Below are 25,817 nucleotides of genomic sequence, written 5' to 3'. Positions count from 1 at the left end.
TGGCTATCATTGAGATGTTACATGCCACCCATAGTGACAAAAATACCCACAGAGATTGAAAGCAAAGCAAATGACAAAACCAAACTGACTGATTTGTTCACATCCTCTACAGCATTGTGCTTATTAGGAAGGCTAATCATACTAATTATACTTTATCAAAATCATTGCTCCAATTGTGCCAGCCTCAATATTGATGACCAGCATCTCTATAGTCATGCTGCAGGGATGAATTCACTCAACCTGCAGAACTATTGCTAATCATGTGTTCACCTTTTAATGGGGTGGATGGTGCTAATCCACAGTCACCAGTGCCAAGAATGGCCACAGTGCTCTAAGCAAACAGTAAACACGTGGCTAGTGATAAAGTGGTATCTATCTCCACTGACACTTTGACACTAAGGCCTGAATTTTTCGATTGGCACGTTCTCACTTCCTGCCATCCAACGAGTCGGCGGAGATAGTGCCCCGCAGCCATTTCACTCTCGAATGAGCATCAGTTGGCTGCAGGCGGGACTTATGCCCCTCACTCAGGAGGATGTCCTGCCTTATAGACTGCCGGCCAATCTGATTGGTAAGTCAGGGGAGCAGAGGCCCAGGTAAGTTGAAGTTATCCCAGGGTGGAGAGGATAGGGAAAGCTTGGGGGAGGGGGCGGTGCACAAAGGGTGTGACCGGGGTCTTGTGGGGGGAGGCCGGGGGAGGGTAGGTGGTCCGGGGGATACCAAACCTTAAGGGGGCTGCCCCCAATCAGAAGGGGGCTTCTGATGTAGATGCCTCCACCCTCTTCCTTCCTGCTTGAGATGTAACCCTGTTGATTTTCTGCCTTCCCCCATGCCAGCTCAATCCTCCTGCAAGCCCAAAAATTGAGGCTGGGCTGGAAACGGCCCTTAAATGGTCAATAATTGGCCACTTAAGGGCCTCAATTAGGACAAGGGTGGGTCTCCCATCCGAGACCATGCTCACCCAGTTTAAAATCGCTCTGTCGTGGGGGTGGGTGGGAACCCAGAGGCAATCCCATCCCTTCAACATCACACTCTCCTCCCCTCCTAAAACCCCGCCAATGGGGGAGCATAAAATTCTGGCCCATCTTTTAATGGGGAAAACAGATATTGAGCAATGTGAATATCTTGAAGGCATAGCATGTTGGAAGATTACCTTCAGAATTCTTGACGTTAGAGGGAGGTGGAAAATCATTGGCAATAGTTCTCCTCAGCACACTGAATATTTTGACAGCATTTGAATAGGGAGCATAGTGTCAGATCCAGTTCTGTATCAAACTGACTGCTAGCTAATTAATTGTTAATTTCTACTTTCAAATGGTTGGCACTTACAGAGCCAAGAAGAGGTGTAAATGCATGAGCAGAATGATAAGCAAGGTTGTCATCTGTCGCAGTTCCACACATTCAGGGTGTCCGGCAAAGTAAGGCTTCTGTATAACTTTAATCCTGCACTTATATAAAGTGTGCAAATGCATCAAAACAATACCAGCAGTGACCCCTGAAAACAAAGTAATTGTCCAACAGAAGACTACAATTTTACAAACTGATCACTACTGCACAATTCAAATATTGCCCTTTCCTTGAATATTACATAGAATTTGCGGCAAAGAAACACGTCAGTCAGCCCAACTGGTGTCTATGCTCCACACGTACTCCTATCCCTTTACACCTAATGCTATTAGCAAATGTCCTATTCCTTTATCCCTCATCTGTTTACCTAGTGTCTCCTCAAATGCACCTATGTTACTCGCCTCAAATAGTCCTTCAATCTTTAACTTTGATCAGTGCTAACTCTCGTTTGCTTCCTTATAGGGAACTCCTGAACAGAGGCCAGACCCCTGCCCTTGGGAAAGACAGAAACCAGAGGAGAGTCACGTTTCAGACTCCCTTCACTCTGCAGTGTGCACCAAGACCTGGGAAGAAATTAAAATAAAAACCTTGCAAATAAAATAATCAAACTCGTGACCATATCCTTTTTAAACGGCCAGACTTTGTTGCCCTTTGTAAAAGCCGTCACAGTAACTAATAATAAATTAGGTGTAGCAATGGAGGAATTGAGGAAAACAACCCGGGCACTCGGCACATGGTCTAGTTATTTGAACTGGATAGTTCATTATACAACTGACTGGTTTACAGCATTGTCACTCCACTATCTACAGTACGAGACATAGGCCTTAAGATTATGCTGTGCGAAATAATTATACAAACACTCCTATTCTAAATGCGTTTTGCCTTGACTGCAATGCTGCAGCAAACAACTTTCTATGAACATGGTAACTGCACTTGCATCTCACAGTATAATTGATTGGCAGTAGGAATCACAGTTTTGTTTGGGAATGACTGATTTTTCAATATTTGATGGTGTACTTAGCAGAATTTATTATCAGATACGAACAATGACTGAAACCTGAATCAGGATAAATGAGATTACTTTGAAAATACTGGGCTAATAATATCCCCTGTTCAAACTCTTTCCAGGTGAAAGTACAGCATGCCAGAATGGGTTTAATATTATCCTTTCTGTGGATGTTGAAGCAATTTGCCTTAGGATTACATCTTATTTGTGAATGAAAGTATAGAACACTTTGCTCTTTTTGCTATCTAAACCCAAATTGCCTTTCAGGTTTGCTACCCCTTTCAAAGTGAGTTTGGGAACAAAGTGTACCTTTGATATCCCAGAGGGTGAAATGACGACTGTCGGCTGCCTCAGGAACCAATGTAAAGTAAAAGCGATGGCCACCCTGTGGTTCATCCTTGTCCACCACACTGACTGTGTGGATCAGCTGTAACGAGAAACAAAGTGTTAAAATGTGACCTGTGAACCTTAAGTAGCAATCCCATATTCTTTCAGAGCATTTATGGCAGCAGGGACCATGAACCAAATACTGAACTGGAACTCAGGGCGGTATTTTCCGTGCCCACTGGGGTCAGGAGTGTTCGGTGGCGTGAGTGGGAAATATGGTGAGAAGGCCAAAAATCGGTTTTGCGACTTCATGAAACCAGTTTGTGATCGTCTGCTCAGCCCATCGATGGCGGGCTGTGTTCCTTGCCATCAGACGTTGGGAACCTCATTGTAACACATCAGCACATCATTATAAAGCCAGCCTCCCCACTTGGCGGGCTGCACTTAAAGGGAAACTCGGAGGTGAGTGCACAGTAACGTTGCGGAGCGCTTGCGAAGGTCGCCTGTTGGAATTCAAGGTTGAGGCGACTTGGTGGGGTGGCACGGGCTACCCTGAGGTTGAGATGCATTGTGGGGGGGTGGGGGAGTCAAGGACTGCCCTGCGGTTAAAGGTAGTGCACAAGCGCGTGCAGGGTGTGGGGGAAGTAAGCAGCCATGCATTAAGGAAACCTTGTATAAAGTGACCATTCCTCTGCAGCTGAGACAGTTCAGATGCGGCCACGTTGACATGTGTGGAGTCAGGTCTCTAGCTTATCTGCCCACTCAAGCAAAGCAGAGGCATGAAAGTGCCACCAAATGCTCCAGAGCTTTTCACCCCTTGGGCACAGACTGCAAACTAATGAGCGTGTTAGTGGACTGCAGTATAGTTGGACGACTGGGCACATTGTACAATCTCCTCGCTAAAGCTGGCCATGGGGCAGTCACTGATGGAGGCGCTCACAGCCCCTTGCAATGTCAGCATCCTGGTTTGGACCAGTCTCCCCCATGGTTCAAGCTAACAGTGCAGCCTTGGAGTGCGGGTTAGGAGAATGCCTGTGCCTGAGCTGAGAGCACAGCATGCAGTCCAGTGGGCAAAGCTGCTGCCAATCGATCAGGGGGAGTGGGGCAGATGTGGGTGGGGTTTCAGGCAGCCATGAAGTGCACTATACTCTGGGTATCCAAGCGATAGCCAGCACTCTCTGGGATGCATTTAGGGACCTTCAGACTTAATCAAGGCAGGTTCTTAGTACACCCATGCGAACCCATGTGTCTCCCTCTTTCATCCTGCAGGAGGAGTACATCTGGATCGTGGAGCCTGGTGAATTAGTTGTATGCCTGATGGCCTATAGAACGCGAAGATGACAGAGAATAGAGCAACTGGCTGTGCAGAGGGAGGAGCAGCACCCTCAGGAAGAAGGGATGGCTGGGGCTCCCGCACATGCACACGCCAAAGAGCCACAGCGAGCTATCGCTGGTCAGCGTCCAGCTAGACCTAGGGTCTATAGACGCCGCCTTGCATTCCTGCAGATGACCAAGAACCAGTGTCGCTGAAGACTGTGCATGTCTAGGGAATTGGTCGGTCACATCTGCCACCTGCTGCAGGATTTGGTGCCATGGGGACATGGAGGGCATGTGAGAGTGACATGCAGTGGCTGTGACAGTGACTGTGGTGCTCAATTTCTATGCTAGTGGCTCCTTTCAGAGCTCCACAGGTGACTTCTGTGAGATTTCACAATCCGCCACCCACAAATACATCCATGAGGTCATGGATGCCATCTTCGTGAGGGCACACAACATTGTGCATTTCGCCTGGGACCAGGAGAGCCAGGATGCAAGAGCGATTGAGTTTAACCAGATCTTGGGTTTCCCACAGGTGCAGGGTGCGATCGACTGCACTCACCTGGCACTCAGATCTCCTTTGCAACATGCGGTCAACTACATCAACCGCAAGGGATTCCATGCGCTGAATGTGCAGCTGGTGTGCGATCACCACAAACGCATCCTGCAGGTCTGTGCACAGTTTCCAGAGAGTGTCCATGACTCCTACATTCTCAATCGGTCACAGATCCCTGACGTCTTCTATGGTCCACAGAGGCTGCAGAGTTGGCTCCTAGGGGACAATGGCTACCCGCAGAGGACATGATTGATGACACCCGTGCACTGGCCTCAGATTGCAGCAGAGCGGAGGTACAACGCGGCTCATGCTGTAACTTGCAACTTGATGGAACAAACCATCAGGATGCTGAAAATGAGGTTCTGGCGTTTGGACCGGTCTGGTGGAACCCTGCAATATAGTCCGCAGAGGGTGTCACGCATCGTTGTCGCCTGCTGCACCCTTTACAACCTGGCGGTGCAATGGGAGAGGAGATGGCAGTGGAGGAGATGGAAGAACTGGGGTCTCTTCCAAAGAGGAGGATGTCAATGGGATGAGGGTGAGGCCATCACATTGGCCAGATGAGGCAGGCACATTCTGGGTACCCTCATAACTGCTAGATTTGTGGACGATGATGATGACATACAGTGAGGAGACCTCATAGGTGTTAACATTGCATCTGTGAACATCTGACTCCAGTCTGGCTTACGGTAGTGAACATACCCTCTGTGATAATGTCATGGAGAAGCAGTGGAGGCCCTAATTGTTGCTCGATTGCAGGAGGATAATGACAACATGCAGTGAGGACACTTCATAGATCTTCACATTGCCCCTGAAAATGTCTGACTCCTGTCTGGCCTGAGGGCATCTCGCTTGCACTCCATGATCAGGGCCATCTCAGAGACGCAGCCATGAAACTTTTAACGCATCTGATCCTTTATGCGCCTTCAGCACCTGAGCCCTTCAGGAGCACAGTGTCACTGGTCACAGATGCTGAAGAGATGGGGGCCAGACCCACCATAAAGGTGCTGAGAGCGCGCAGAGAGAATGAGAGAACTCTGTGGCACCTGCCCACTACATTCTGGCAGCAATGACCAGCACTGCCGAGGTGCAGGCATCACAAATGTGTCTAGGAAATGTGAGGCCGGACCATCACTGTGGTTGGAAGGCTGCACAAAGCACAGGGAAGAGGCTCTGGACTGAGACACCTGCCTTTATCTTGTGCAGGAAGGTTTCACATCTGAGTGACATGAACACTATTCATCAGAACAAGGAGCCATAGGCAGGAAGACATTGTTGGGAGTTTATTTACAATAGTGAACATTATGTACAAGTGAGTAACACCCGTGCCCAGGCTGTGCAACTACATCTTCTTAACCTTCCTAACCCTGCCGCTATGTCTTGGTGCTCCCAGGACATCCACAGTGGAGGTGGAGGCAGCCTGCTGACTACTATGCCCTGTCTGTGATGACCTTGACGGGCATCCTCTGGAGTGTCCTGGAGGGCCCCAGCCTGCTTTCGGGGTCCTGCTGTGTGGCAGTGGCACCCTCCCCGGCCTGTGGTATCCAAAGGCCCCTGGCTGACTCCTTGGGGAGAAGGGGTAGCTGGAGTGAGATCAAGCTGCCCCGCACCCGACTTGCTTACATACTGTTGGAGGCCAACTGAGGTGACAGTGATGGAGTTCAGCCCATGCAGCAGTGCAGGAGTGACATCCTGGACTAAGGTCTCCATGGCAGCCACCACCCTACCAGTGTTGACCTCGGTGCATTGGCATGCCGGCGCTATCACCTCAGCCTGAAGGCTCGGACTCCTCTATCGTGCCTTGCAATCTGAGGAGTGCAGCGGACATCCCTTCCTGGTGTTCCCCAAGCTTGCCTTTGCAGCTCCAGCAACTGAGACATGACCATGTCCAGCAGCTCATCATCTGACTCGGACAAAACAAATTTCTGGCCTCCAGCAGTCCTCTGAGTGCCGGGAACCTGGGAAGTCCCTGCCTCCACCTGCTGTGGATCAGACAGTGCAATGTGCTCACCAGATTGTGATCCTGAGGCTACTCTAAAGCTAGGTCCCACCGAGGTGTGTGTCTCTGCACTGGTGAAGGGTGTGGGTGAACACTGTGATTGGTCTTCAAGGAGGGCGCCTTCAGATTCCTCTCCAGAAATTTCTTCACGGCTTGGTTGGAGAACCTGCGATGTGGACTCAGTCGGCTGTTTCCCAGATGTGCCTGTGAAATAAAGGAGAGATGATTAGTGCATGGCAGTGGCTTGTGCAACAGGACATGTAATTCAAAGCATGGTTGTCTGATGGATGTTGCACTGCTATAGACTCACTTGGTTGAGCAGCGCCGATCTCACCGTCAGCACAGGAATGCTTTGGATCCTCACCAGCCAGCTGGATGGCTCTGTTTTATAAGTCAGTGAGGACTTTGATTTCAGACATTCCTCCACCAGTCTGCGTCCTCTCGCTCTTGTTATGTGCCAGCCTGTCCTGCATGAATAGAGATGGAGACCAGTGTAAGCAGGACGCCTGCCAGGCCAGATGATAAGTATAAAGATAAAAACAAAAAGCAATATTTCTCCCTTCTTCTAACTATGCTTCAGTTCTGCCGAAGGGCCATGAAGGCTCGAAACGTTAACTGATTTCTTCTCCGCCGATGCTGCCAGACCTGCTGAGTTTTTCCAGGTAATTCTGTTTTTGTTTCAGATGATAAGTATACCTGGCATGTGTGGGTGGTGAGTGGTCCGATGGACAGGATGAGCACAATGAAGCTGTGTGTGAGAGAGTGAATGGTGAGGTCCGTTGAGAGTGAGATAACTGTGGATGTGTGATGGGTTTGTGAGTGTGTGAGTTGACAGTGATGAGAAGAGTGGCTTACCCTGCCAGAATGAAGGAGATCATTCATCCTATAGTGGCACTGGGTGGCTGTCCTCTTTTGCAGGGTATTGGCGCTGACCACCACTGCCACGCCTCCCAAGCTGCATTGGTGATGTTGCTGCCCATCCTGCGGGGATAGAGGACAACACTGTCCAAAAGGCGCTCGAGGGACGTGTCATTGAACCTGGGAGTTCAGTGCTTTTGCCTTTCGGGGGCCATGTCTTCCGTGCAGCAGTCCTGGGCTGGAAGCACTGAGAGGCATGCACGTGGTTCACTTTAAGTATGGCGCCCAGCGTGATGAAGTGGAGAGGTGATGGCGTGACGGGTGAATGAGAGCCTGTCCATCATCGAAATGGCATGTTTCCTGGAAATGCATAATTAATGCGGCAGCTTTGGGATGATACGGCGTGAGAAGCTGCCATTGAGGCCGGTGGGTAAAACGTTGTTTTATCCACCCGCCACCGCACTTAGTGCAAATCTGGGATAATTCTGCCCTCTGTTTGCACACACAAGTCTTGGGTTTCATCAACACAATTCCCACCAGCTACACTGTCCCTGATTATCTTGGGCAGCCACCTAATTAAATGGCATTGATCATCTGCCGTTACTATAGGAATCAATTACACATGCTCTGCTGAAAACGTATTAAAGCCACCAACTATTGCAGGCAGTTCAATGAGCTTCCCCAATTTTATTATCAATGGCAACTTGCAGTTCTATAGCACCTTCAATACAGTAAAATGTCCCAAGGTGCTTCACAGGAGCATTATCAAACAAAATTTGTCACTGAGTCACATTAAGGGATATTAGAACAGGTGAGCTTGATTGAAGAGGTAGGTTTTAAGGAGTCTAAAAAGGAGAGAGGTGGAAATGTTCGGGGAGGCAGTTCCAAGACATGGGTCCATTGCAATGGTGTAGCAATTAAAATGGGGATGTACGAAAGACCATAATTGGAGGAGTGCCAAGATTTTACAGGGTTGCAAGGCTGGAGGAGGCCTCAGAGATAGGGAGGGGCCAGGCCATAGAGGGATTTGAAAATAAGGATGACATTTTTAAAACTGATGTGTTGCCAGACATTACTGTTTGTAGGACTTTTCTGTGTGCAAGTTGGTTGCTGCTCTTCTTACATGACGATAGAAACTATACTTCAAAAGTATTTCATTATTTGTAAAGAGATTTGTCGTTGCGAAAGGTGCTATATAAATGCAAGTTTTTTTTTTCTCTTTAAGTGGAGTCAACATCAACTTTAAAGGTTTTTTAACTGTAACCTATTGGCAGTGAATTTCTGTTTCACTGCCCCAAGTATACAGTGGAGGTAGATATTGGGAAAGTCCGCACTGTCAGCCTGTAATTTTTCACCATTAATAACTAATGCCATGAAAAATTCCAGTTGCTGAATATTCCTCTATGCCTTCCCACTATGTGCCATGAAGACTGAAGTGGAAACTTCTGGGCAAAATGTCCATTGTGTATCACGGTGTATTTGCATTAATTACGTAATCAGCTTTTCTGAAAATCTTCAGTCAGCAAAGCAAGCCGTGTAACTCAAAACGAGATGCATTATCAGAACATAGTCAATGGGACATTACCTCAAACACTTATTGATTCACTATTTATTGAAATCGATATAGATAACTTTGTTTAATGAGGACAAGAGTTGACTTCTATCAATTAAAACATATTTTTCATGCGCTGGGAGGAGGCTTAGCAAATTGCATTCACTCAAAAATCCAATGAATATTGCATCTACCTGACCCGGTTTGGCATCTTCACAGATAGCAGCTTCGAATGGCATGGAAAGTTCTGGAGCATTGTCATTAACATCCAGAATTCTGACACTGAAGGAAGCCTTGCTCACTTGGGCGTGGTCATCTGCATAAAACACATTATTTTTGAAACAGTCAGAGACTAATTGTAGGTTAACAAGCAGGCAACACTCTGCAAGAGGAGACAGCACAACAGGACCACACTCATAGATCCTTGCATCTCTTCTAAAAGAGCAGAATTATTAGACTCGCACCAAAGATTCTTGTTTTTTCCTCTCTTTTCATGCCAAGGGTATCAGCATTGTCTTCATGATAAATCAATCACCTTTATACAAATGTACCAGAGAGATTTTATATTTGAGGAGGCAGTAGCTACTTTACCAGGCAAAGGTGCAGTAAAAATCATATTTATACATCGTGCCAGCTCCTATCCGTTAAATATATCCAGTCCTTTATAGCTATAGTACATATAATACAGCCACTATTGTCAGCCCTCAACTAGAATAAAATATACCTGTAGAAGGGCAGAAATTGCTGGTTCTAGTGTAGTCTTTACAAAGTCATAGACATAATTTCAACATGCTGCTTGTTGACTTTGTCTTGGGTACAGGAAGATGGATGTTTGAAGAAGGAGCTCTTCAAACACTGCTGCCCACACTTGAAGGGGAATTGCATTGACGAGCAGCAACCACTGGTAGAAGGCCAAGGAGCAAGGCTGCTCACTTCAGGATATTTCCCTCATGCCGCTGTAAAAGATGTGGTGAAAGAAGATCCGAGGAGCACTTTTGCTTTCAGGAGCACCAGCAAGGCGCGCATATCAGAGTTGGTAGTTTCCCACAGCCAGAGGCCATGGCAGAAAATAACAGGAAAAAATTCAGGATTCTGGAGAATTACTAGTGTGAGGTGGCATGGATTGGCCTACTCAAAGTATGTTGCATTGCAAAAACTGCCAACCTTTGCTGGTTTTAAACATGTGACATGATTCTTGGATTTTGAGCCTAAGGAAAAGGAGAAAACTGAGTTGCATAATGAAAATAAAGAGCTATTCTCCCCCTCTTTCTTATTGCCCCAGACTCTCTTTCGCTAGTGTGATGGAAGGGGTTATCAACCATGCTATCAAGTGGCACTTGTTTAGCAATAACCTGCTCACTGACACTCAGTTTGGGTTCCACCAGCGTCACTCAGCTCATGATCTCGTTGCAGTCTTGGTTCAAATATGAACAAAAGAGCTGAACTCGAGAGGTGAGGTGAGAGTGACTGCCCTTGACATCAAGGCCACATTTGACTGAGTGTGGCATCAAGGAGCCCTAGCAAAATGGGAGTCAATGGGAATCAGGGGGAAAACTCTCCACTTGTTGGAGTCATACCTAGCACAAAGAAGGATGGTTGTGGTTGTTGGAGGTCAATCATCTCGGCTCCCGGACATCACTGCAGGAGTTCCTCAGGTTAGTGTCCTAGGCCCAACCATCTTCAGCTGCTTCATCAATGACCTTCCTTCCATCATAAGGTCAGACGTGGGGTTGTGGTTGTTCGCTGATGATTTGCAACTCCTCAGACACTGAAGCAGCCCATGTCCAAATGCGGCAAGATCTGGACAATATCCAGGCTGGGGCTGACAAGTGACAAGTAACATTCGTGCCACACAACTGCCAGGCAATGACCATCTCCATCAAATGAGAATCTAATCATCGACCATTCAATGACATTACCATTGCTGAATCCCCCACTATCAACATCCTGAGGGCTACTATTGACCAGAAACTGAATTGGAACAGCCATATAAATACTGTGGCTATAACAGCAGGTCAGAGGCTAAGAATCCTGTGGTGAGTAACTCACCTCCTGAGTCCCTAAAGTTTGTCCATCATCTAAAAGTCCCAAATTAGGAGTCTGATGGAAAACTCTTCACTTGCCTGGATGAATGCAGCTCTAACAACACTCAAGAAGCTTGACACCATCTAAGACAAAGCAGCCTGCTTGATTGGCACCCAATCTACAAACTTTCACTCCCTCCACCATCAATGCACAGTGGCAGCAGTGTGTACCATCTACAAGATGCACTGCACCAAAGCTTCTTAGGCAGTACATTCCAAACCCACGACCATGACCATCTGGAAGAACGGGATGGCAGCTCACCACCACCTTCTCAAGGGCAATTAGAGATAGGCAATAAATGCTGGCCTAGCCAGTGACACCCACATCCCATGAATGAATAAAAAAAAACATAGAACCAACTTGTTTAAAGCAAACAAGGAGGCCATTCGACCTATCCTGTCTCTTTGACAGAACAATCCTAAACTAGAGTCTGAATCATTAAGTATATTCAAGGCTGAGATAGACAAATTTTTAATCAGAAAGGGAATCAAGGGTTATGGGGAAAAGGCAGGAAAGTGGAGTTGAGAATTATCAGATCAGTCACGATCTCATTGAATGGCAGAGCAGACTCGATGGGCCGAGTGGCCTACTTCTGCTCCTACGTCTTATGGTCTTATGGTCTTGTGCTGCTCTTCCCAAAGCCTTGTATCTCTTTCATCTGCTAATCATTCCTCCTCTAAAGGTGCAACAGTCTCTGCCTCAATTACTCATTGTAGCAAGACAATCTATGCTCTGAACATCTCTCAATGTAAAGGCATTTTCCTTAACTCTGCTTAATTCACTTTATGTGTGAAAAATCCAAGATGAGAAAGTTTAATGACATATCAGCTGCAACAGAAAATATCCAATCACTGCAAATTATGTTTTGTTCTTTTCATCTGAAATCTAATTAGCTGAAATGAAATCAACTGGTTATTTCTGGTACAATAGGAAAACACTGCATGTGCTGGAAATCTGAAATAAAAACAGAAAATGCTGAAAATGCTCAGCAGGTCAGTCAACATCTGTGGTGAGAGTGAAACCACCTTTGATCAGTCCTCATGAAAGGACTGTGCCAAATTGGCATGTTGTCCTCATTTGGATAGTACTGACGAGCTGTGGGCTCTATTTGTGACCCCAAGAACAAGTTGCCTGTGGGGTTGGGGGGGGATGTAAGTGGGATTGCAGGGGGCAGCATGACTGCCTGGCTGGGACCCTGGCCAAGGGCCTCAGGAGTGTCAGGAGTGCTGGGAAAGTTAAATCAGGAGTGGCGCAAGTGGTGGTTGGCAGCAGTTATGGTTTTACTGTGGAGCTGGATGGAATATGCTGATTGAGTGATCAAAGCAGCACAATTACTTTGATCTGGAATGCATTGTCTGGGAGGCTGTTGGAATCAAATTAAATATGATCTTCAAATTGGTATTGGGAACACTTAAAAAGGGAACAAAAAATTGCAGGACTATGGTGAAACAGCAGAGGTGCTAATTGATTAGCTCTTTCTAAGAGCTGGCACAGGCACAATGGATCGAATGCTCCCCCTTCTGTGCTGTGAGATCCTATGATTTTGCACCAAGAAAAGAATCCGGGAGCTTCAGATCTGCAACTGTATCATGAATCATACACTCCATCACATTTACATAGCCAGCAGCTTAACTGCAGCCTTTGGAAGCCCTGATTGCATCTTTCAGCACGGTCCTAACCTGTTTCCATTCTTTTCCTGCCAATCTCATTGCCACTGATGTAAGAATCTCGGTTATGACCTTCTTTCTGTTTAAACCAACCTCAGGTACAAATGTTTAAAGGGGGGAATAAATTACATGTGTGGATTTAGGAACAGCTAGATGACTAAACTATAGGCAGATAGCTTTTTATGTGCAGTTGGTTTGATGGTTGTTAATTGGGAGTTTTGTCGGTTTATCCTTACGATAAAATTTTGCATTGCATGCAGCACTGTGCTTCACAGTGAAGGGTTTCTAGTCTGCATGACTGAATCAATGGGCACTCCTGAATTTTATATATGACCTTAGGAGAACAATGCTCAAGACTTCATCCCTCTCTGCTCTTCATGTTCAGCTGTGATGCCCTGTGGCTGCTGAGCTGCTGACCCTCTGATTGGCTGGCAATTCTTGGTGACAGAGCTCTCCTTAGTAAGGATGGCAACCCTGGAGGAAGCCACCAAATTGGCTGCCATTGAGAAGATGCTGCCCCGACTCCTACTTGCCAAAGTGGGTTTGACCATCACCTCCCCTACCACTGGCAGTGGGACCCCTGCTACCACCATAAAATCCAGCCTATTATTTCTGCAGATTAATTTTGAATGTATCCCTCTAGATATTTTGCCAATAATTTTGAATCAATGATCTGTGGTTTTTGACAGAGAGGGAATAGTTTTTCTCCAGATATTGTTATCAAAAACATGTTTCATCTTGAAAGCCTCAATTAGTTTACCTCTTAATCTTTTCTGTTCTAAGAAAGACAGTCCTAACTTTTCCAACCTTTCCTCATAACTGAAGTTCCTCATCCCTGGCAACATCCCAGTAAACATCCTCTCGAAAGGCCTTTCATCTTTCCTGAAGTGTGATGCCCAAAATTGTCCACAATCATGGAGCTGAGGCCTAAGCAGTGAGTATTAAAGGTCTAGCATCATTCCCTTGCTTTTATATTCTGTTCCTCTAGTTGTAAACCCAAATAACATAGCTTTTTTCTGTTTAAACCAACCTTAGGTACAAACGTTTAAAGGGGGGAATAAATTACATGTGTGGATTTAGGAACAGCTAGATGACTAAACTGTAGGCAGATAGCTTTTTATGTGCAGTTGGTTTGATGGTTGGTTTGATGTAAAACACAATCATGTTTTACAAATAATGCAATTGTACCATTCTGAATTCCTGGAATCGCTAATAGCTCTTTCACAGTTACCCACATTTTGAAAGTAAACTTTGAGAAGTCAATTTTTTGGGTGTGATCTGGAGTTTGATCATCTTTCCAGTTGAAAAAGACATCGGCTGGGATTCTAGCGGTCCCAGGCAATGCACCAGGAGGTGGGTCAGGTGGTAAAATATGGGTAGCCATGTCAGGGTGGTCCCCCAACAGAGACAGGCTGCTTGGGTGGCTTCCTAGAGGTGGGAATGACAATGGCTCAACTACCTGGCAGCTGGACACATGCAACCAATTTGTATAATTAAAGGCCCAATTAAGGGCCATTTTGTTAGTGGTGGAGTGGAGCTGCCCACTGCACGGGGAGGTCCCAAGCTGCATAGAGACAGTCTCCCCATGGCTTCCCATGGGAGGGTTGTGGGGGGATTATCGGAGCTGGAAGTTCCATGACCCAAGGAGTGGGCCACCAAAGGATGTCCCCATGGTCCCAACACTGCTACTGAGTCTTGCTTGGTTTGCCCGCCAAAAAAGAGCCATATCACTGCCCCCCCCCCACGCGAATGGCTGTCAAAGTAGAGGCACACTTCAATTCTCCTTCCTCTTTCAGCTGCAGCCACCTCTCTTAGTGGTGCTGCTGACGCTGCAGAGCTGCTGGTACTCTGATTGGGCCAGCAGCATGGAAGGCATGCCATCTTCCTTGATTAGTTTTTAATTGGACAGCCCCGACTATATTGCTTTCTCACTTCTGCACCCAACCCCATCCCACTGCACCCATCCCCCCGCCACCCCCCTCACCATGCGACCATGTGCTTTATATCCCGAGGTGGGGAACTTTGCCATTGCTGGCAAAACTGTATCCATCTATAAACTATTGCTTTCTGTTTTCTGCTCTGTACCCATAATTTTATCAACAAGCCTCCTGTGGCACCTTCCCAAATGCCTTCTGAAAATCCATTGACACAGCATCCTCTGGATTTCCTTCATCAATACAATTGATTATTTATTCAAAGGCCTTTTATAAATCAGTGCAGCTACTCTTAATTAAGCCATGTCTTTCAAGGGAGTATTAATTTAATCACATATTATGGTCCATGGAACCTTACCCACTACCAATGTTAAGTTGACTGGTCTATGGATATTTTCTGCAGAACACTTAAATAGCAAAATCTTCTGTGAAAACTTGGCAAAGTACTCATTGATCATCTCTGGCATTGCTTCATCTGCCTTTTGCATTTGATGTTTTTATGACTCCCTAACTATTTGCCTCTGTGCTGTGTTGCAGTATTTCTTTATGCCCTCTAATAACTTTACAAAACTTTTTCTGCTTCTCACCATTTTTGATATCCTACTTAATTTTCTTTTGTGTCTCTGACCCTAGATCTGTCATGTGCATCTCCTATTTACGGGAATATGCCTACTTTGTACCGAGATTATCTCTGGCTTAATATTCCAGTTGGTTTCCTGCCAATTTTTCTTCCAAATTATTTCTAAACAAGTTTCTTTTTTATGATGCTGAATATTACTTTTTATCGTTGAAGTGCTTTTTAACGTTTTACTTTTCTCTCTCTTTCGAAATGTTCATAACAAGCCTAGATGCTTTCGACCGCAGTGGTTTAAGAAAGCGGCTCATCATCACCTCCTCAACAGCAATTAGGGATGGGAAACAAATGCTGGTCTTGCCAGCGACAAGGCCTCTGAAGGAATAAACAAAACTGTTACCTAGATAATCCCCTACCCATGTAATGTCTTCTTGTTCCACTTCATTTTTGAGAACTACAGTAGCAGGGCAATTAGAGATAGGCAATAGAGGCTGGCCTAGCCAGCGATGCCCACTTGCCATAAATGAATAAAAAAAAGTTGCAGCATTAACTTCTTCCTTGTTGAGCTAAAAATATTGATCTCAATAGCCTCCCAGGCACAATGCAGAAATCCCTCACATTCTTAAATATGGGGCCTTGTGAGGATAGGTTGCACAAGTTTGCTGATATTCTCTAGAGTACAGAAGACTGAAGGGTGATCTGATGAAGGTGTTTTGCAATGTTAAAAAGCTTCGATAGGGTGGATACAGCGAAACTATTTCCTCTGGTGGGAGACTCAAGAATGCAGGACATCATCTGAATCATAATTAAATCTCTCAATGCTGCACATCGTGCCAGATGGGAGGAAACAACAGCAGGGATCAATTTCACACATTCCAGTTGGAAGTGCTGGGGCCTGGTTTGGAGCAGCCCAAAAATCACCTACATTAAATCACCCATCAGTCACCCAGAACCAAGTTACCAGTCATCTGCTCCATGTAGCAAGGAGACTGTTGGCAAAGGAAATAAAATGTATCGCCTTTAACGAATGGAAAAAACAATGCCAGCAACATGCATATCTTGGCAGTCCTAATCCCTCCAAGATCACAGAGCTGGAGAAAGCATTAAGGGGCCTGAAATGTGGCAAAGCAGCGGGATATGACAACATTGCACCAGAACTCCTGAAACAACTTGGCCCCCGTGCTCATGCCTGGCTGGTTCAGTTCTACACAAGAATCATCAGCTCAAACCCATTCCTGAATGTGTGACATGTGGCAAAAATCACTGCCATTCCAAAACCTGGAAAAAATCTCACACTGGTGTCCAACTGTTGACCAATTGGCCAATTTCACTACTTTCAGTGTGCTTCAAGATCTTTGAGTGTCTTATCCTGCATATCTCCGGAAGTAGAGATCAACCTTAATGTTGATCAAGCTGGTTTCCGCGCAGCACATGTGATCAAGTTCTGGCACTCACCACCTATGTCAAAAATGGCTCCCTGTTGTAGGGTGGCCAAGTTGTGCTATTAATGATAGAGTTGATCTGCAGACGCTTCTTGGGTGGAAACTTTAAGTTTATTTACAATATAATCAGCAGCAACTACATGTGTCCTTTCAACTCCAACTCTATCTCTATACTGACTGCTGAGCGCTACTCTCCTATTGGTTACTTCAGATCATGTGATCTTCCTGAACAAGTGTTATTCTTAAAGGTACATTGCACACTAAATAAAACCATAATTACTGCACTTCCAAAAGAACCTGAAGACAGGCATTGTGCTACTGGACCTCACAGCTGCGTATGATAGAATGTGGCACACTGACCTGTTCTTAAAGCTGTCCAGAATGCTTCCAGCCTGGATCAGCATGGTTGTTGAAACACTCCTTCACAACAGACAATTCAGAGTCCACCTTTGGCAAGGGAGAAGTGCATGGAGAAGACAAGCCAACAGATACCACGGGGCTCAGTGCCAACCCCAATTCTGTTCAACATATATACAAATGACCCGCCAACAACTACGTCCTGCAAGTTCATCGATGCTGATGACATCTGTTGTGCAACGCAAGCTCCATCCTTCTGCACCCTGGACCAGATCTTTAACAAAGATGTTACAAAGTTGACAGAGCATTGCAGCACATGGCGTCTCATGTTAAGTCCATCTAAACTCATATCCAGTTTATTCCACCTCCATAATGCCTGTGCCAAATAAGGAATTGCATATCTACAAGGATGGCCAGAGACCAAAGCATGATCCTAACATCTGAGGAAAACAGTGGCAAAGGTCAAAACCAGAAACATCCTACCAAACAAACTTGCTGTATCTACACGGAGTGCTGCTGCCACAACACTCCGGACCTCAGCACTTGCCCTATCACATAACGCAGCAGAGTACTGTGTACCTGTCTGGCAAAGCTCATCACTTGCACATCTTGTTGACACTCAACAAGAATACAACAATGTGCATCATAACTGGAACTCAGTGCTCAACACCCCTCCCCTGGCTTCCTGTCCTCACAAATGTGACTCTGCCACACATCCTCCAACTGACAAAAATTTACCAGCTGGTTGTAACCATCCGTGGTGCACCTCACTTACAACTCCACGATGATCTGTTCAACCCCCTACTACTGCCCACCTTCCATCCCTGTGCCCTACGTGGAGCACCCTTCCTGAGCAAGATCGACCAGCAGACATCCTTGGGATCACGGAATGGGAAGTCACTAACAAGTTCCTTGTGACAAACCCCATCTGCCGAACAGCAGGCTTTAAACTACCATGGTGACAGTGGTCCTTACTAAATAGGTTCGGGACAGGCCAGGGGCCCCTGTGCAGCCAACCTCCACTGCTGGAGCCTCAGTGCAAACCCCTTATTCACTTGTCGAAAGACATAAACAATGCTGCACATTAATGGGAAGTGGAGTGTCCCCTCGACAGACTAAATGGCAGACTGATCACCTTAAACTCAGCAAATGAGGAGGCTATTGCTTGGCTTCAGGGATTTGCATTCGCTAAATAATAAGAATAATAATAATCTGAAAATTAGAGCTAGGCCAGTCAGGACTGAAAACAGAAAGCACTTTATCGCAGAATCGCTAGTTGAAATCTCTGCCCCCAAAGGCTGGGGATGCTGAGCCAATTACAGCTTTCAAGACTGAGATCAATATATTTTTATGAGGTAAGGGTATCGAGGGATATACAGAGGCTGGTAAATGGAGTTAAGGTACAAATCAGCGATGACCCAATTGAATGTGCAGTGGGCTCGAGGGGCTAAATGGCCTACTCCTGTTTCTATGTTTGTATATGTAAATTATCTTTAACCCATTCAACAGCATTTTTGGATAATTTCAGCCACATATTATTATGGCCTTGTTATTTTTGCATATTCTTTTAATTTGGCAGCATATCTCATTTCCACTCTTCAATCTATAATGAACTCCCAGTACAGTAACAGTTCCCGTCTTATTCCCTAGGCCTAACCATCCCCTGTAGCATCTTTAAGTTTGAATGCTGAAATGGAATCTTTGATTAATGTTGCCACCTTCCCTTTTCTCCTATTTTCTCCATCCTGAATGTGGTGCAACAGGAATGCTCAGGTCCCAATTCTGCAGGAGTCTCCGCCACATCTATGTTATGATATAAAAACAGAAGATGTTGAAAAAACACGACAGGTCAGGGAGTGTCATTGGAGAGGGAAATAGAATTAATGTTTTAGGTCAATGACATTTCGTCACAACGTTGTTAATCTGATAAACATATCTCTTCCACATAGCAATATTTGGCATTAGTTTAGCAAATGTATTAAAAATACATTGTGCATTTACTTATATACAGTTCAAATTACCTTTGTTTGTTTGACCATCTTACTCTTCTCCTGCAATGTGCTTTATTATTTTCTCACTTTTAACAATCCCATATCGTTTGCTAGTTTTGCTTTCCTGTCTGCTTCCCTACCTAATTTTTTCCCTCTATTCCCTGCAATGATAGGGTCCTCCCATGAGGTGAGTTTGATGGTGGACAGGCATTTAGTTGAATTGTAGAGTGGTGGGTGGGAACGCTGCAACCTCCTTGCCTGATTAAGTCCATGGCGGGAAGGCCCGAGGACAGCCTTCCCACCCCGGGGGTGGGGGGGAGGTAGGGGTGGGGGGTGTGGGAGGAGGAGGGAAGGAGGGGGAGGGGGGATGGTGGAGGGGGGACGGTGGAGGGGGGGGTGAGAGGGGGGAGGGGAGGGGGAAAGGGGGAGAGGGAAGAGGTGGGAGAGGGGGAGGGTGGAGGGTGGAGGGGGAGGGAGGAGGAGGGTGAGGGAGATGGAGGGGGAGGGGGAGCGGGGGGAGGGGGGAGGGAGGGGGAGGGGAGGGGTGTGGGGGGAGTGGGGTGGGGGCGGGAGTGGGAGGCAGAGGGGGAGGCAGAGGAGGGAGGGAGGTGGAGGGAGAGGCAGAGGAGGCAGGAAGGGGAGGTGGAAGGTGAAAGGCTAGACTGGGGGTGGGAGAGAAAGGGAGAGGGGTGGAGGGGAGGAGAGGAAGTGGAGGGAGGAAGAGGGGGAGAGGAGGAGAAGGGGAGAGGGGAAGAGGGAGAGAAAGGGGGGGAAGGGCAGAGGGAGAGATGGAGAGAGGGGAAGGGGAGGAGGGAGGGGCAAGAAGGATAGGAGAGAAGGGGAGATGGGGAGGGGGAAGAGTGGAAGAAGAGGAGGGGGGAGGGGGTCGCAGGGTGGGGTTGAGGTGGGGAGGCGGGGTGGTTGCTCACCATGCAGGAAGCATGACAAGCATTTCCTTGTGGGCTCCAGGGGTGGGGGGGGGGGCCTCGTTCAAAGGCAGGCACTCAGTATCTGATAAGGAACCCAGCATCTGGATTGGAGCGATCTGCTGAGAGCCATCATTCACCTGTGCCTGGGTTCCTCCTCGATCCGAGGCCTCAGGTGGATGAAGTACCAGCTGCAGTGCGGCTGAGTACAGATGAGCTGCTGGCCTCTGATTGGCCAGCATCTGTCGGTGGAGGTGCAGACGGTTGGGGGAAGGTGGGACCTTTGTCCCAGGGGTTTTTGATTCCAGGGAAAGGCCCACTGCTGGTCTGTCAAGCGTCCAGGTAGCACAACGTGCAGCAGGCATTGAAAAGGGGTGCCCCAGATTCTCGCCGGTTTTCCAGCCAGCGGTCGAGACTCCTGTTACCTCCACAAGATTCTGCCCATCATGTGAATACAGAGAGAAAATTCCCTCTTGTGGGGAAGAGCATAACTAGAAGGCATCAATATAAGATAGTCACCAAGAAATACAATAGGGGATTCAGAAGAAACTTCTTTATTCAAAGAGTGGTAAGAATGTGGCACTCACTACCACAGTGTTGAAGTGAATAGTATAGATGCATTAAGGGGAAATAAGGCAAGCATATGAGGGAGCAGGGAGTAGATATTTATGATGATAAATTTAGATGAGAAAAGATGGGAGGAAGGTCAAGTGGAGCATAAACACCAGCATGGACTGGTTGGGCCGAAAGGTCTGTTTTTCTGCTGTATATCCTACGTAATCTTATGTAATTACTCTGCTAGTGAGGACACTAATCTCAACTGCATTCAGCAGAAGCCCATCTATCTTTTACAGGCCACTCCTATCTAAGAACTGCTGCGAATTTTCCAGAAATCTGAACCGTTCTCTCTGAACAATGGAATTAGCTCTTTTTCTTTATGAGTCAGAGAGGAATTTTCCTTAGTTTGATTCCAGAATAGCCTAAAATTATTTTCTTTTTCTCATTTCTTCCAGGACATTGCATGGCTGGTGACTGGGGAGTTGGGGGCTTGAGCATAATGTGCGGAAATTGTACAATGAGAGTAGGATAGGCATGCTTGGCCACCAAGTCTTTTCATATCCTTTGTTTCTGTGTGTTTTCTTTGTTTTAAGTGAAAGACTACATCATGATGGGAGACTTGTGTCACTGGGACTATTTCCATTAAAGCACAAGGGGCCAGAGGAGATTTATTAGTGGATTTAATAACAGGGAACAGGAGAAAGACCATTTTGTCTGGGGGATTGATAACAAGGAGTCATCAATTTAAAGTTGTAACTGAGAAAGTGAGGAGAAATGTCTTCATGCTGACAACCATTGGGGCCTAGGCTTTGCTACAAGTAGGAGTTAGTAGAGGCAGAGCTCATTGCAACTTTTAAATGAATATTGAATAAACATTTGAACCAGTGGATGATATAGAGCCCTGGGGAAGACCAGGAAGTGAAATTAGTTTTGGATTGTTCCAGCAAAGAGCTGGAGCAGTACATGAATGGCCAAGAGGCTAAGTTGTAAAGTTCAATAGTGAATTATCCAAGTAACGGAAGCTGTTCAGAAATAAGGTGGGGAATTTAGGACCAGCAGCCCTTGTGTCAGAGAAGGCATTTTGACTGAGTCACTCATTGAGAGTTGTGTCTACATATTAATGTTAATCTCTCCCTGTTTGTTGTTATGTTGTGCAAAGAACAGTTTTGGTAGAAAGACTGCCTCCTCTAAGGCCTTATTCTAAGACTGCGAGCACAAGGGATATTTGTAAAATTGATTCAATAAAAAAAGTAATTGAATGCTATGTTACTTCACAGAAATGATAAATAAACAGAGCTATAACCTATGTTTGCTGCTGAGAAAGGAACTTTTGAATTGTGCACAAACTGAGAATGCAACTAATACAGCAGGCTGGAGTAACTTCTGAACAGTGCAGTGTCCTTGTACTTGTGCAGAGCTAGGTATCTTCACATGCTATGTTTAGACCTTGAGTTGGGGTATTAATGGGTGGGAAATCTTAAGCAGCACAAGGCAAGTGTGACTGTGACTAAATTTAATTAAATAATCTCATGCTCTCTCTGAACTCATCTTGTCCAGAGGCCCACTGCTTGCTTTATCAACCCTATTCCCACAAAACTACTGACAACCCAACTTCCCTTCTTGGTCCCCATGTTAGCTGATATTGTAAATGGTTCTCTCTCTTTATGCTTTCCCTCTGTCCTTTTAATTGATCGTCATCACACCTCTGCTCCAAAATCTGGCCTTGGGCTCCTCCGTCCTTGCAAAGTACTGCCTCATTTCCAATCTCCCTTTCCTCTCCAATGACATTGAACTTGTTGTCACCTCCAAAATCTGTGCCCACCTTTCTTGGAACACCATGTTTGAATCCCTCCAATCAGGTTTCCATCCCTGCCACAGTACTCACAGAGTTCCTGTCAAAGTCACACAACATTCTCTGTGACTGTGACAAAGGAAAACTATTCCTCCTTGTCTTTCTCAACCTGTGTACAACCATTGGCATAATTATCCGAACTGTATGATTCAATCATTCCTTTATCAAGAGAAAGTATAACTTCTGCACTAGCTGTTTATTGATCAATGAAAAGATCATTTCGCTGATGTAATGTGGGCAGGTTTGGAGATGGGGGCTGGCTGAGTAAAAATGTGAAAATCAGAAAAAATGCCAGTGGACAGATATAATGACATGTTCCCGCCTCCTCCCACTTTTCCCAAGAACAGTCTGAATGCGCTGATGGTGGGAACCCGATGAAGAAGCTAATTAAAAGCGAACATGGAAATTAGGGCATTTTGCGGTATGACATGTTTCCATCTCCAGATGCTCTTGCTGAAGGTGAGTGAACATTGGCAGCGATTACCTGCCCAGCAATGGCAGGTAGCCTATAATCATCAATTAAAGGCCTAATGAGGGGGACCAGGCTGAGTCTGCCAGGATCATCCCAGTGTCAGAGTGGGCTCCCATCGAGTGCCTGGCTGCTCAATGGCTTCCTGTAGCAGGCTGGCTGGCTAATGGAGCAGGGAGCTCGATGTGCTACAATGAAGGGACCATGGGAAAGAAAGATCTCACTCATGGTTCAAACGGGATTTCTGATGTGCCTGTTAGCCTCGTTCAAAATCGTTATTGAAATTTCATGCACATTTCCGAGGGTGCCTCTATTTTGAATTTGCCTGAAATGGTCCCATGCAGCTCCTGAAAATAGATAATCACCAGAAGCTTCCCCCCATACAATAGTTCAGTGATCTCACTCAGATTCTCTCAAACTCCCATGCTGTAATTGCATTGAATTTCCTGACTTCATTTGGCTCAGTTTTGGTAGCAGTTTCAACATTGGGTCAGAAGGTTGTGACGCCAAGCCCCACATGAAAGACTTGGGCACAAAATCTTGGCTGACTCTTCAATGCAGTAGGGAGTGCTGCATTGGTGAGTTTCCATTGTTCATACAAGGTGTTACATAAAGACCCCATGTACCTTTCTCAGTGGATGTAAAAAGACCTCATAGTATTATCCAAAGCAGAACAAAGAAGTTCTTCCAGAGTCCTGGCCAATATTTATCCCGCAGCCAAATAGTTAAAGCAAAAGAACTGACGAATTATCTCATAGGCTCTTTATAGGAGCTCAATGTGCGTAAATTGGTACCCATGTTTGTCTACATTACAACAGTGATTACACTTTAAAGTAATTTATTGACTGCAAAGTGCTTTGAAGCATCCTGACGTCATGAAAGGTGCTATATAAATGCAAGTTGTTTTTCTTTCTTCTGTGGTTGTTAGGAACTCTTTATGTATTTATGCACAGCTAGACCCCACAACAATGATGAAATAAATGATCAGATCATCTGTTTTGGGCATTGGTTGAGGGATAACTGTTGGCCAGGATGCTGGGGGAACACTCCTACTCTTCTTTGATAGTGCCTTGGGGTCCTTAATGTCCATCTGAGTGGGAAGACAGGTCCTTGGTTCAATGTCTCAGCTGAAAGACAGCACCTCAGGCAGTAAAGCACTCCCTCAGTACTGCAGTAGAAGGTCAGTTTTGTGCTCAAACCTTTGGAATGAAACTTGTACCCGTAACCTTGCAACATGAATATGAGCGTGCCACCACCAAGCCAGGGCTGACAACTTGGCTTATAACTTCAAACTGCTAAGATGTTACAATTCAGAGCCACTACCAACTGAAAGAGCTGTATCCCCTCATGAATAAAAAACATAAGGAGCAGAATTTTCCCAACATCATCGCGAACTCTCGCAATGTTTTGCTCAGTGGTGGCAGCGTGCCCACCGACAGTGAAGAGGCCTATTAAGGCCCTTAATCAATTAATTAAATGGAATTGTTCACTGCCTGTCCAGCCGTTCAGTTGGCGGGCAGGCAAAAAGGCCAAGCGGCCTTTGCATTTTTTGCGAAACCTCATGCACGAGCGGGATGAGGTTTCGACCAATGATTAGAAAAAAACTTTTAAAACTCATTTTTAACATGTCCCTGCTCATGTGACAGAGTCTGCCTGGCTGCCTTAGGATCCCAAGATCCCACTTATCTTGTTGGGATGGTGGTCCCTCCTCTAGGTGCAGCCCCAGACATGGCCACTGCACACAGTGGCACTGCTGACCTGCTGGCCCTCTGATTGGCTGACAGCTCCTGGAGATGGGAAAAAGGGATGGGGGCCCCAATGGAACTAAGCAGTTGTTGCATCGCCAAGAAAAATGGCTGGGATCCCACAAATAGCTAAGGTGGGCTTAACACCAGCTTTTGGCCCACTGTGGATAAAATTTCAGCTTTTACCTCTATTTATAAAGCCCAGGATTCCCATATGCTTTATTAACCACTTTCTCAACCTGCTCTGCCACCTTCAAAGATTTGTGCACATGTACCCCCAAGCCCCTTTGCTCCTGCACCCCTTTAGAATTGTACCCTTTACTTTATTTTGCCTCTCCTCATTCTTCCTACCAATATATAACTGCTCCCATTTCTCTGCATTAAATTTCATCTACCACATGCTTTGTGGAGAAGGTAGAGAATAATCTACCCCATAAGGGAGAGGGGCAGGTTATCTGGAACAGAAGGCTGGGAAAACATGAAGCAGTCGGTTTAAGAGCACTTATTGGCTCAGCCATTGTCTGTGCTTGCAGTTCACCTTTTTCATAATTGAAATATTTTTGTGTATGAATAGAACTCCATCAGACATCTACAGAGCATACACCATTCAAAGCTGGTACTTTGCAGGCTATACCTAATGGATCAAACATTTGTTGTGGTTAATAATAGCTTGTGTTCCCTCAAATCAAACAGCATACCATTCCTTCCTTCTGATATCCCAACTATCATAGCCATCTCCTGTATACATTTCTTGACCCCCGGGAGAAGGGCCTATATTCTCTGGAGTTTAGGAGAATGAGAAGTGATTACACTGAAAATTCTTAGAGGGCTTGTCAGGGTGGGTACTGAGAGGCAATTTCCCTGGCTGCAGAGTTGAGAACTAGGTGGATCATAGTCTCAGGATAAGGGGTTAGCCATTTAAGGCTGAGATGAGGAGAATTCTTTTCAGTCAGGGACTCTGAATCTTTGTAATGCTCTATAAATGAGAGCTGAGGATGTTTTACCGGTGAGTTGATTACAGGCGAATTGCACCAAAAAAGAAGCTCCAGACCTAAAAAGCTACATTGTTCCTCTTTGACTAATGTTGCAAGGATGTAGTTGATTCCTGGGTGGTTTAGAAGTGAATAAAGCTTTGAATTTTGTTCAAAAAATATAGAAAGAAAGGACTTTCATTCTTAGAGTGACTTTCATGACCTCAGGGCATCCCAAAGTGCTTTTGGGTCAATGAAATATTTTTAGATGTGTAGTCACAATG

General features: G+C 45.9%; 1 protein-coding gene across 5 annotated transcripts in view; it reads right to left on the bottom strand.

Annotated features, from left to right (window-relative positions):
- The window catches only part of cdh22 (cadherin 22), a 736,258-nt gene that overhangs the window by 88,306 nt on the left and 622,135 nt on the right, over positions 1–25,817 (bottom strand). The window contains exons 9-11 of one of the 5 annotated variants that reach the window (XM_078555429.1): positions 22,078–22,095; positions 9,157–9,244; positions 2,663–2,780 (exon numbers count right to left, since the gene is read on the bottom strand). In XM_078555429.1, the coding sequence (XP_078411555.1) occupies positions 2,663–2,780; positions 9,157–9,244; positions 22,078–22,095 (224 nt within the window). Of the gene's footprint in view, positions 1–2,662; positions 2,781–9,156; positions 9,279–22,077; positions 22,096–25,817 lie in introns of all 5 variants that reach the window. The other 4 variants (XM_078555426.1, XM_078555424.1, XM_078555425.1 and 1 more) reach the window with 4 other exon arrangements.

Source organism: Cetorhinus maximus, chromosome 13, assembly GCF_964194155.1.
Source record: "Cetorhinus maximus chromosome 13, sCetMax3.hap1.1, whole genome shotgun sequence".
In the NCBI taxonomy this organism is placed as follows: Eukaryota; Metazoa; Chordata; class Chondrichthyes; order Lamniformes; family Cetorhinidae; genus Cetorhinus; species Cetorhinus maximus.
The sequence above is the reverse complement of the archived record's forward strand: the minus strand, read 5'-3'. Positions and strand labels throughout refer to the sequence as shown.